General features: G+C 37.4%; 1 protein-coding gene across 1 annotated transcript in view; it reads left to right on the top strand.

Moving 5' to 3' along the window:
* Positions 1-13089, top strand: part of LOC148954604 (uncharacterized) — a 97740-nt gene extending 84651 nt beyond the window's left edge. Inside the window, exons 14-18 of the mRNA XM_089086642.1 lie at positions 43-1212; positions 1871-2022; positions 6769-6956; positions 10435-10675; positions 12705-13089. Coding sequence (XP_088942768.1) covers positions 43-1212; positions 1871-2022; positions 6769-6956; positions 10435-10675; positions 12705-12825 — 1872 coding nt within the window. The 3' untranslated portion in view covers positions 12826-13089. The remainder of the gene's footprint in view (positions 1-42; positions 1213-1870; positions 2023-6768; positions 6957-10434; positions 10676-12704) is intronic.
* Positions 13090-13406: the final 317 nt, after the last annotated feature.

The following is a 13406-nucleotide window of genomic DNA, read 5'->3' as shown; positions in this document are numbered from 1 at the left end:
TATCAGCTGTTAGTACATTTTTCTAAATACTTTTTTTTTCAGCCACTACCAGAGACAACGATAAAACATTCCATTGAAGAAGAGAAGTCACCTCCTGTCCGGCCAATGCGAAGAAAGCACAAGCAGAAAGCTGACTCTGGAACGCAGACCAACTCATTTGAAACCCAAACTTTGGATAGGAAACGCCCTTCGAAAAGTTATTACCTTGGAGAGCTCGGAAACGACTTTAGAAATGAAGTCAACGACAACAGAAAGATAAAAGTAGAGGACAATAACAAGGTCAAATCTTCCGCCACAGCTCAAAGAAGAATTGAAGAATATAATAATAAGGTTAATGCTGCTGTTGATAGTGATTATGTCTTGAGGTCACAGACTCTTCCAAGATCACCGAAAAAGCACTTTACGCCACCAGAAAGCCCAAAAGAGAAATTTGTATATGGTGAAAGGAAGAATGATTTAAAATTTGAAACAAGAGAAATGAAACCTCCTCCAAGAGTTTCTCGAAGTCAGAGCTTTCAGCAGAAGCAGCATAAAGTTCGTCCACTACCCCGATTTGAACCGTTTAAAGTTACGTTCAATTCAAATGATGAACTTCTTAAAAGTCCGGGAATAATTTCTAGTATAAGCAAGAGTCAAGTTGACCTGACGAAAGGTGATAACGAACTAGAGAGAAAATATGAGAATGCCGCACTTTATACACTCCCAAGGAAACGTGCCGAAAATAAAGAAATAAAAAATGTATATTATCATACTGAAAAGCAAATTGATCTGAATGGACCAACAAATAACCCAGCTAAGACTATAAGCAAAAGCACTGTTAACCTTTCGCAACCCTTTAGAACACTAGAACGCGACAACAGTTTTAAAAGGCTCTCCCTAAATCCAGAAAATTCTTACCGCTCCCAAACAGAAAGAAAGGAAAATAGCCCCCAGCCCCCTTTAAGAAGGGAGAAAACAGTTGGGGAAATTCGCTTAAGCGCAGGAGTCCAACAGAAAAAGCAGCTTTTTGAACAATCTCTTCCAAAAGATTCTTCGACTTTGCCACGCGTGATTGGCGGTAAGATTAAACAGTCTCATCCGCTATCAAGAAAGCAGACATTGTCGCCAACCTCTTCTACTGACGAAAAAAGACAGAAGTATTTACAGAGCTTGCTAAGAACTGCTCCAGAACTATACATGACGCTTCATGGAAATGAAGAATCTGGAAATCAGGTAAGAATTTAGGCTTGAAGAGAAAATGGGTAAAACGTATCTTGCTACAGGTGGTAAGATTAAACAGTCTTAACCAGGCTGCTTAGTCTGATTTCAAGCAGTCTTAAATGTATCTTGCTACATGTGGTAAGACTAAATAGTGCCGTCCGCTATTATTCTATTGTATATCTATTGTACTCTCACAATAGAGTACGCTATATTTTTTTTATCTTCCGACTGGTTGTGCCGGTAGTTTAGTAATAGAAACGATTGTTGCAAACTTCTTTATAACAGGTTTTATTTTTCTTTCGTCATTTTAAGCCTTGCCTGCTTTTCATTTTTACCTAAAAATCAGGGTATTGGATGATTTTCATTATGTTAAGCAAAGCCAGTGATGTCAGTTTCATCTTATTAAAAAATACTTTACGAAATATATTGAGGGTCTGCTGGGTCTTATTCGATACCTAATCTGTAATTCCCTTTTTATGTACATTGAATTAAATAATCATCGTTTTCAGATTGATTCTACCAGAAAGAATAAAGCACCCGATTCTCCAGTTTCTCCATTAGCTAAAGCTAAGAGCCCTTCTTCTTCCCTTTTATTCTCCATCTGAGAGGCTCCTTCTTGGGGCTTCTAGTAGAGATGGTAAAACATTGAGTTAAAACGCGTTTTTTTTAGGTTGATTCTACTAGAATGAATAAAGTACCTGACTCTCCACCTCCTCCTTTAGTTAAGGCTGAGAGTCCTCCTTCTTCTCCAGATGCTAAACGAGACTACGCTCGAAAAGATCGTTTCGATCATGTATATACAAGTACTCCAGCATTGAATAGGTAAGAGATACTGTGATAGAAAAATAAAATTTCAACTTCTCATATTTTCATCAACTTACGGGAATGGCTTACGGGAAGCACAACGGTAAGTTTAAGTGTTTATCTCCAAATTTACAAAAAAATTCCTGCTAACAGGAAAATTTTGAAACTATAAAAGAAAATGTTGCTCGGTCAAGAGATGCAAGTTATCTTTAAATAGTTGTTAATCGTTGAAAATTTGAGTGAAAGCTATATTATGAAAAATTATGAAAAAAAAGTAATTCAGACAGTTTTCAGTTTTGATATAAAATCCTTTTGTTTCTATTTTAGAATACTTTCTTTTTCTGTAGTAAATCTTTACGAACCAAGAAGCTATAAAGCTTTTTCCAGACTAAAAAGCTATTGCTTGCTATAAAGCTAATGCTTCTTGAACTGACCACCCCTTCTCTCCTTCAAAACAGATTAGCTGTGTATAAGCTCCGACAAGAATAAGTTTTCGACTTTAAATCGCTTTTTTTGTATAAGAGCTTCGGACATTAATTTAGCTGGGTTGGGGGGGGGGTCATTATAAGGGTTCTGGATCTGTTAAGTATATTTTATTTGACGTCAGTGAGCTTGCAATTCAGCTCACTAGGACCTTTGGAAGTGAATGAAGTATTGACTACAAGGTTTGATTAGTTTACGCTTCTTTTATTTATTAAAAAAGATTTATGTAGCTATTTACAAAAAAAAAACATTTGACTTCACTTTAAAGCGTGACAGCGTTTTTTTTTAAGTTTGGCAAATACTATAGACACAGTTATCTTTTCATTAACATAGGTGCATCAATTAGATAGGTGCATCATAGGCGTCAATTAGATTCTTATAGTGTATCTAGTTCTTATATGTATCTGGTTCTCAAATATGAGAACCAGTGCTACCGCGTCCGGGGTAACCGACGATATTGCGTTAAGAGATACCGCGTCCGGGGCAGCCGACGACTCGACAATCGTGAATCGCGCGAATATATCTACGTTGACAACTCCAACCCTGGAGGCTACTGTTTCTCCAAAAATAACTATGTCAATAGGTACCTTCAACACTAGAATCCTTGCTAAACAAGGGAAAATAGACCAACTCCTATGAAAGATACCACGGTACAACTGGCATGTTCTTGGTCTTGCCAACACCTATGTTCCAGTCATTGGTGAAGAGAAACTCGAAGATGTCACCCTTCGGCTTTCAAGACGTAATGATGAGAAACATCGACAAGGTGTAGGTTTCGTACTGTCTAATAAAACCAGAAAATCCTTCATCTCCGTAATCCCCCTCACGGAACGGATCATCATGATCCGCCTGAAAGGTCCACCCACCAACCTCACAATTATCCAAGTAGACGCTCCGGATTCCAGCAGAGACGACGAAGAGTCTGAAAACTTCTATCTCCAGCTTCAAAGTCTGGTCGATTCTGTTCCTAAAAAGGACATAATCTTTGTCATTGGTGACTTCAATGCCATCATCGGAAAAAACCACACAGGACACGAAGATGTAATGGGCAAATTTGGCCATGGAAGAATGAACAGAAGAGGAGAACGCCTTATCGAATTCTGCAGAGACAGCGATTTAGTCATTACAAACACACTGTTCAAGCACATACCTCGTCGTAAAACATCCTGGACCTCACCGGATGGAAAACCTAATAGACTACATCCTCGTGTCTAGACGTTGGAAAACGTCCGTCCTAGACACAGTCAAGCTAGCTGGTGGCGATTTTGACAGCAACCAGTCGCTTGTCCTGTCTAGGTTCAAAACAAGACTTGAAACAGTATCAAAGTTATCTCAGAAAACCTCCCACTATCGAGCAGATCTACTGAACGACGAACACACCCATTTGACATCTATCACCAGTCTATTTGAAAAAAATTCGGAACTCACGTCCAAATCCCCACTTACCCTGTCTAAGGAAGACATCGACAACCTGGTGGCCAGCAGCACAAAAATCATGTGATGTCGCTCATTCCACACTGGGTACCCGAAAAAACATTCAGAAACCTTGGATAACAGACGAGATCATCTCACTCTGCGACGAAAAGCGCCAACTCACGAACAAGCAAGATAAAGAAAGCAGGGACCGATACAAGCAACTCAAACGAGCTGTTGAGAAAACCATCAGACGTGCTCATCGTGCTTTTATTAAAGAAACGGTGATCAATGTGAATCGGCCTTCAAGAAAGGAGACCCCCACTACATGTATAGAAGAGTGCGGGAATTGGCTAAAAAGAAGTACATCAAAGCGTTCTCCCTTCTCGGCGAACATGGAAACCAAATACAATCCACAGACGGAATCCGCTCTGGATGGAAAAACCATTTTAAAAATAAACTGAATCTGGACTTCCACCCAGACCCAACAATTATCGACACTTTCCCTATAACCCCTACAGATCCAAGTCCTCCCCCTCTTCACTCTGAAATAGAAGGAGCTATCAGAGACTTGAGAACAAACAAAGCTGCCGGCCCCGATGGAATCCAGCCCGAACTACTGAAAGTAAACTGCAAACCACTCCTTGACCTTTACCACAAAATTGCCGCAGCTGTTTGGGTAAAATGTCACTTCCCCTCACCTTCGTGCGAAGCCACGATAATCCTCCTTCATAAGAAAGGCTCTAAAGCTGTCTGCGACAACTACCGCACAATAAGTCTTACCAGCCACGCAGCAAAAATCCTCACAAGAGTCATGCTCGGGCGTATGCGATCCATTTCCTCAATGGTCATTCCAGAATACCAAGCCGACTTCCGACCTAATAGATCAACAATTGATCAGATATTCACTGTTTGGCAGATCATGGAAAAGTAGAGCGAACTTGGCCGCAGCATCTATCACCTTTTCCTAAACTTTAAACAAGCTTTCGATCGGATATGGAAAAAAGGTCTATGGCACATCCTTCTTCACTTTGACATCCCATCCAACCTGACCTCGCTGATCAAAGACATGTATAAGAAGTTCAGTAGCCGCGTCATGACTGGGAAAGGACTTACCAAGAGCTTCGAAACCTCTAGCGGAGTACTTCAAGGTTGCCTAAATCACCGGAGCTGTTCAATCTCTTCCTAACTGCAGCCCTTTCACTCACAGACAACCCACCCGGCGCCCTTGTCGGAGGAGCGGTGATAGACAAACTAGCATATGCTGATGACATAGTCCTAATAGCCGAGTCCCTTCAAGATCTACAATCTCAGGCTAGCAGCGTTCACTCGTCCACCAACCTCTTCGGGATGGCAATCAATACCTCAAAAACGAAAGCCATGCGCTGTTCATGCAAATTTAATTCACAGGTAAATCTCAGCAACCAGCTTGGTGAAGGTACCATTGAGTGGGTGGAAGGCTTCGCCTACCTTGGGAGCTCACTTACTTCTGATAACAACCAACTCAAAGACGTCAAGAGACGTCTGACACTTGCGAACCCTAGTTTTAAAGCTCCGATGCCCATCCGGAGGAATAAAAACTTAAAAACAATTCTCAAAATGAGACTTTTCTACTCCATCATTAGTCCGATCGCCATCTATACCTGTGAATGCTGGACACTTAAACAGACGATCAACGCCGCCTAGCTGCATTTGAAACCAAATCCCAATGACGCATCGCTGGTATCATCTTCCACGACAGAATCTCCAACTCCAAGCTTCTCCATAATCTGAAATTCTGAATTTACAATACTGGACAAAATAAAACTACAACAACTCAAATGGCTTGGACATACCCTACGCATGGCTAGCACTCGTCTCCCGAAGATAACCTTCGATGGACGAGTACACGGTTCTCGACTCAGAGGTCGGCCTCCGAAGAGATGGAAAAAAAACTTCTCACCTTACAACCTGCCACAACTCTGCCGGCTGGCCGACAACAGAAGCACCTACAGGAGGCACATCAGTGAACTGGTTAAAGAAGAGGCCCCAAAACGACCTTCAAGGACGGATGGGACATAAGTCATAAGTAAGTCAATTTAAAATTGATACCATTCCATCAAAAATTTTTTCGATATCAAGGTTTTGAATAGAGAAATCTTATTCCCATTTGGAAAGGTATACCAAATAACTTCATTTTAAAGCCCATCTGAATAATATTAGAACCGCCAGTGATCAATTATGTGCGTCATCAAGTTTAGTATGTGATCTGTATATTTTGTCGACGTACCTGATGATTGACATTGATATACTCCCCCTACTCTATTCGGATTTTACGTGGGTATGACTGAATAATGTTTTATACCCGCTAAAGCATCTGAAAATAAGCGTTCAAATTGTTAAATCGTTAAATATAAAGGGTTCACATTTTTTCAGATCTTTTATGCTCCGCATCCTTCTGTACGAATTTGAAAGTGGGCAAAAATGAATTTATTTTTACAGCATGTGCATACTCTTAGTTATCTATGGATTTTAATTCTATGTTTTGGGTGAAAAAAAAGTAACCCGTTTAGGTAGGTTGTTGGAATCGAGATGATATTGTTGGCTTAATATTTAAGCAAAGATTTGAAAGTATTTATTACAACACCTTTGGGCAAGTCTATGCCTTATGTGCTTTATCGTTTTACACTGTTTATTTTTTAGTGTTTAATTTCGTTTTTGTTAGTTTATATTTCTACTTCCTAAATTAAAAGTTGTCTTGATTGCAAAGCAGGTTTTAATATTAGTAGGACCAGAAACTTTTTCTGTCCCCAAGATTTACAGTTTTCCAGGTTTTTTTTCTCCACAATTTCTCTTCTGGCATATTTTTTTTACCAGCGTTTCTTTTAGGACACCTGAGGGCACTCGAGGTCAATACTATGCACCAGTGACAGCACTTAGCTACTCAACAAATGCAAAATCGTATCAGTCTCTTGGTCCAAATCAAAGTTCTGGATATGGTACTGGCTCACGTAATAATCTGTATTCACCTGTCTCTTCGAAAACGCTTGAAAGAGCGAAATCCCCTTACAGCTCTGGTAAGTTACTAGATTGTCTGAAATAATAATAGTTTATTCTAAAGAGAGAAAAGAAGTGAATGAGAGTGAATGTGCGAGAGTGAGGCAGAGGAAGGAGATCTTAAACTTTATGTAAAGAAATTTTTAGAGGAAAATCCGATCTTTATTAATGTCTCTGTAAGTCAATGAAGCAAACCAAAAAGAAAGAACTAAATTAAAAACTATAAAGAAGCAGACAATAAAGGGGTTTAACGTACAAGAATTATTAAAAAAAAAGTTATTGAAACGAAGTAAGATGAGCCCGGAAATTCTTAAAAAAAGAACTACAATTATTTGGAATAAAGGACTTGTGGATAAGAAAGAATTGGTAGGAGTTTATTGGGAAGAACTTAACGTAAACCATTAAACAAACATGAATAGAATTAAGTAATAAACCAAATTCTCATTGGTTTGTGGTAGGATAGTTTGAGCTTGAATCTTATCAGCCTTTAAACAGCTCTCTATGATGTTCCAGTGCCCCGCTAGCATCGAAGGAAAAAAAGGAAAAAAGAGATTACACAAGTGCTTCCTATGCAAAAAAGTGATTCTTCTTGTTGTTCAAGCCAGGGGAAAGTAAGTTCCATGTACAGAGTTTTCTGCTATGGCGTTTCCATTGGTGTACTTTTTATCTCGATCCCATTTAGTTTCAAAATGATTAATATTGTGTTAATATTTGCCGAGATTCTTTCTTTACTAGGTTCCAGCTAGCGCTGCAACCACGATCAACTTTTATTTATTATAAACCACATTTCGTGACAAATATAAGTTCATAACATAATACGTGGCTATTATTGATAATCTTTCGTAATGTGAAAAAGGACCGAACGTTATTTGAATATAATAATATTTATTTACTTTCAATCCCCAACAACAACAAAGCAGTAAAACAACGCAGTAGCAACGTAGCAGTAAAAAGAAAGGAATAAACGCTTCAAAAGAGAACGAACCCTAAAAGCTAAATCAGAGACGTAAGGGCACATTGGGTACCAAATTCTTGGATTTGCACTGGATTAGTTTATCATCAAGCCCAGTAAGTTTCAAACCGATATCTACGATAGCTGAGAGTCCATATACAAATATAAAGTTCTGACGTTTATAGCGTAGCGGCATAAGCGATAAAAGATTGAAAAGCTGGAAATAATACGATCGGCTAGAACGGATATCTTTATTATGAAGAAGAGGATGAATTCCAGAAAGAAACCAAGCCGAATAATCTGCGAAACCGAGCAAAATACAGCGAAAGACTTTCTATTATATCTGGCTGAATTTGCAACAGTTTAAGAATAAATTATTGCAATCAATAAAGTCGGGATGGATCTTAGAGTTTTATTAACATCAATACCCAACTACTAAAAAGAAAAAACCAACAAGATAGAAAACGATAAAGAGGATAGGTGGAAAGAAAAAGAGGAAACCAACTGAAAGGATAAGCCAAAGGATAAACAGTACAGAGGGAACCGATGACACAGAAAAGGATACATAGGATGAGCCAAAGGATAAAGAAAAAACCAAAGAGATAGAAAATAATAAAGACGATAAGCCAAAGAATAAAGAGGATAAAGAGGGAACCAGCGTGATAGAAAAGGAAAAAGAGGATACGGCAAAGAATAAACGGGATATAGAGGAAACCAAAGATATAAAAAACGATAAATAAGATAAGCCAAAAGATAAAGAAGGAACCAACAGAATAGAAAACGATAGAGAGAATTGGCCAAAGGATAAAGAAGAAACCAACGAGATAGCTATGATTCTTAGTCGAGTCGTAGCATTATTTTCAATGAAAAATATTCACACTGTGAAAAACTAAGAGAAGTTCAATTGCTTGTGAAGTATTGAAGTATTAGGGATAAAATGTTTTCAAATTATTGTTCGTTCGACCTCACTTATAAAACAGCTCGTGGTAACAAACTGTAAGTAAAGAGCGACCCGGCTCAATAGTAACGGAATTTTGATACCAATAGACACATAAAAAAAATCAGATTTTTATGCTGATTTCAAAGATATAAGTTTCATCAAGTTTAGTCGTACCCATCAAAAACTACGCGTCTTAGAATATTATCCTGGTTTTCGAAAAAAGGGGAAACACTCACTAAAAACTATAGAGTCTTGATGAAAACCACACCATCAGATACGCTGAATCTGTTCAGCGTATTAGAGAACTCTATTTTTGTGGTTTCAAGCTTCTACCTGCAAAAATGCGGAATTTTGTATTTTTTGCCAGAAGAAAGATCAGGGATGCGTGTTTATTTTTTTTTCCCAGGGGTGATCGTATCGATCCAGTGATCCTAGAATATCATGACAGGGCTCATTCGAACTGAAATTTTAAGTTCTAGTGCCCTTTTTAAGTGACCAAAAAATTGAGGGCAGATAGTCCCCCTCCCACGCTCGTTTTTTCCCCCTAATTCACCCGATCAAAATTTTGAGATATCCATTTTCTTCAGCATGGTCGAAAATATAGTAACTATATCTTTTAGAATGACTTAATCCCCCAAAGTCCCCGGGGGAACGGCTGAAAGTCATGAACTTTACCCAATGTTTACATATAGTATTGGTTATTGGGAAGTATACAGACGTTTTCAGGGAGGATTTTTTCTGGTAGTGTGTGTGTGTGGGGGGGGGGGTGTCGGGGATTACATAGGAGGATCTTTCCATGGGGGAAGGGACATTGCTATGAAGGGGGCACTGGGTTTCCCAGCATTATTTAAAAAAACGATCTGAAATTCTAATTAACGGCTGTGATTAAGGGGTCATTTTTAAAGAATTGGAACACAATTCGAATTATAGCGTAAAGACCGAGGTATCTGACTAGGAGGCGAACCCCCTGATATACGTATTAAAAATATATGAATACAGAAGTTCGTAACGTAAGTTATTTCGTAGGTTACGCTTATTTGTTACTAATAAAAACCTTCATAAATAAAATTAAACAACTTTCGAGAAAGCCATTCAACCAAATTAAAGTACAATTAATATACAAATTTTGCTTTAATTATTCATATACGGTGAACCAAAATCAAAACCTGCATACATTAAAAAACGATCAAAAATTAAATTAAAAAAAAAACAAGTTTTTTTTAACTGAAAGTAAGGAGCGACATTAAAGTTAAAACGAACAGAAATTATTCCGTATATGAAAGGGGCTGTCCCCTCCTCAACGCCTCGCTCTTTACGCTAAAGTTTGACTCTTTCTCACAACTCTATTTTTTTTTAAGCAATAAAAAGCTTTTCGGGCGGGGGGCGCAAAAAGAACTTTAAAAAGGGCACACAAAAAATTGTATGCATTTTTGTCATGTTTTTACGAGTTGGACAGACATTTTAAGCGGAAGGGGTTCTAACCCAATAACCTCCCCCTGGATACGACCTTGTGGCCAGGCATCATAAATAATGATACAAATCTTCAGTGTTTCAATAAAAAATGCAGTATATATATTTTTTCTAAGTTTATGTTATTGTTTAATAGGAAGTACACCAGTTCCTGCCAGCTCCTTCAACTCCCGGCGTGATCTGATAGCACCTCTTCGCTCTCCTCCACCTGAAAATTTTAGTGAAACTATCCGTGTGAAGTCAAACAAACCTCAGACTTTTGGCGATGCTGAAACCGACTATGTCCAACGCTATTCTAAAAAGACAGTACCAACAAAGGATGGATACACAATGGAGGTCGTTGAAAGCTCTGAGAATACTACTCATAGTCGATCTAGGTATTTACGCTACTCCTAACTTCTTTTATTCTCTCTAGTTTAAAATAATTTGATTATTTTCATAAAAAGGAATTTTTTGCTTTTTTTTGGACAAAGGAAGCCTGGGGCTAAGGGCTCAGCACATAATAATTTTAAGGCATAAATAATATCGGTATCTCAAAAAGAGGAAGACATCAGGGATAGGCTGGAGCCAATCCTTGGGCACAGAACGGCTTAAGGGCTTGGGTAATATCAGTATTTCAACAAGAGAGATACCAATATTTCAACCCTATACCATTTTGGAAGAAAGGGCGTATCGGAAGGGCTTTTGGCCAAGCCTTATGAACCGAAGGGTAAAAATGTGCATCCAGCATGAGGTAAATTTTAATTTTAGGTCCAATTGTAATTATGCCGAAATTATAGGTCCAATGGGCTCCCAAACACTCCCTGAATAAATCATTTATATGATAATTTATACTATTTTCGGAACTTTCTTTTGTATCATCTAATCTGCTTCTAAAATTATACCTTTTATGATAGCTTATGCTTTTATGATTTTTGGTATTTTTGCTAAGCTGTTGCCCATTTTTTTTGTTCATTCTGTAAGTGTAAATTTGTTGATATGGGTAAATATAGAAAATATGGGGAGGATGGGGGCCTGATTTCATTATGTGGCTATAAGTAAACGTCAAGTTCCACAGTATGTTACGTGCATTGTAGCGTCGTTTCCAAAGCTGAAAAACATGCATCACATTTTAAAATATTTACACAGTTGTGTCGATTTCAGGGGGGCAGTGCCCCCCCCCCACCCTGAATTTTTGACCTCCTCTTCCCCTTAGCTGAAAATTTTTGACTGAACGATTTCTCTTTTCGGTATTCTTATTAAAAAAGAAATAAAGAAAAACAGCAAAACTGCCCCCCGCCTTATGTTCTGAAAAAATTCACTCCTCCCCCCTATTTTTCGTCAATTAAAGCTTTAAGTGTAAATCAGAGCAAAACCAGATTTTCAGCTTTTGTGAGAACAGGTTTAATTTGTATCTCACGTATTGGACGGAGAACAATGTGCAAGTTTAAAAGCTGAGGACAATAAACCAAAACAAAGCCAAATGGATTTTGTTGACTGTTTACAAAAGAAACTTGCACATTTTTAGAACACCAAGGGATTTTTAATAAAAAAAAATGGACTTTAGTTTGAACGAGCGGTTGATCAGCTTCAAACTTAAGCTCTAGAGAAACCACAAAAGACTAGCACAGGTGCTGAATCGTTTCGGGGTTCTTTTGTTTGTTTACCCGGAAATAATTTGCATTAGAACTACCGTGGTCTTAAATTGGTTATTATTCTATTTTTCGTTCAACTGGTCTATTTTTTTAGCTTTTATTTTTTTGAAAATCCTTCCGCAAATACAATTTTATTATTAGTATTTGGTAGTTGTCAATTAGCTGGAACCCACGCAAGAAGCCAAGTTTGGTTAATGTTAATGAAATAAAAAAAAATATGATGAAAACATAATAGTTTAAAAAAAAATTTGGGCTATATATTTGCATACTAGGGGCTAAAGCATAGCATATATTAAATACGTAACCTAATCCACACCCCCCCTCCCCAAAAAAACAATTCTCTTTTGTAAGAAACCCGTTTGACTAGTTTCTTAAGCATCTTCCGTATACAATATATTGTTTGGGTTCCAGCTAATTGACAAGTACTCAATATTTATAAATCAGGTGTATGATTTTTATTCATACAAAAATTACAATGAATGTTACCTGGCTTAACTGCTGAAAGATTTCTAATTTTTGCGAAAAACCAGAATTTATAAGGAATGAGAACTTTCTATTATGACAGTGACTAAAATAACATCTTAGCGAATATTCGGCTATAGGAAAAACTAAACCAAGGAAGCCAATAAAACTAAATTTAAAACCCAAAATAAAAACCAAGGTTCAAAGAGCCTAGTTTTATCTCTTCTCAAAATGTAAGCTAAGAAGGACAAAAAAATCTGTTAATTCTTGTTATACTGTTTGGGCATGTTCATTCATTTTTTATTTTTAGCTACAAAGAGAGAGACGGAAAGAGATCCCATGGGAACGATTATAGCTACGTCGAAGTTCGACCAAGAGAATCCGGTGGTGTAATAATTCAGCTGCGTAGTGGTGACGGAAGACGTTATTGATGTAATGCAGCTAAAAATAGTGCCAGTAATAAGAGTAATGAAAGTTTCAGAGACTAATACAAAACTTATATGACTTGCAGTTGAACCCGGCTCCGAAGGTTAATCCCAGGGGGCATTTAGTGAGTGCTATCAAGGCCATTTTAATTCCACTGATGATTGGTGTAGTCTTTGTTGCCTTGTGTTTTAAACTTCAATTTTCGGCTTTTTAGATCTACTCAATTTTTATGAATATAAAATTATGCAATTATATAAATATAAAATTTAGATATAAATCCTCGTAATTCTACAGGGTAAAAATTTTTTGAATTATATTTCTTACTATTTTTTCTTTTTTTTTTACTAACAGAAGCTGAAAATTTTATACAATATGAAAATAAGCTTAAACCGTATGTTGTCAATATTAGCGTTACAAAATTCTGTAGCAAGTTTGACGTTCAATTAAGTGTTCTAGCTTATATACTTACTCAGCCTTAGAAAAGGCTATAGAAAAAAAACGAGGTTAAAATCAGCAAATCAGAAAGAAAAAGAGCATTAAATGAAATAAGTTTTTTTTATGAAATTTAAAATGTCTATACATGAAT

Source organism: Artemia sp. Qi Xiang Cuo, chromosome 3, assembly GCF_049724085.1.
Source record: "Artemia sp. Qi Xiang Cuo chromosome 3, ASM4972408v1, whole genome shotgun sequence".
Lineage (NCBI taxonomy): Eukaryota > Metazoa > Arthropoda > Branchiopoda > Anostraca > Artemiidae > Artemia > Artemia sp. Qi Xiang Cuo.
The sequence above is the reverse complement of the archived record's forward strand: the minus strand, read 5'-3'. Positions and strand labels throughout refer to the sequence as shown.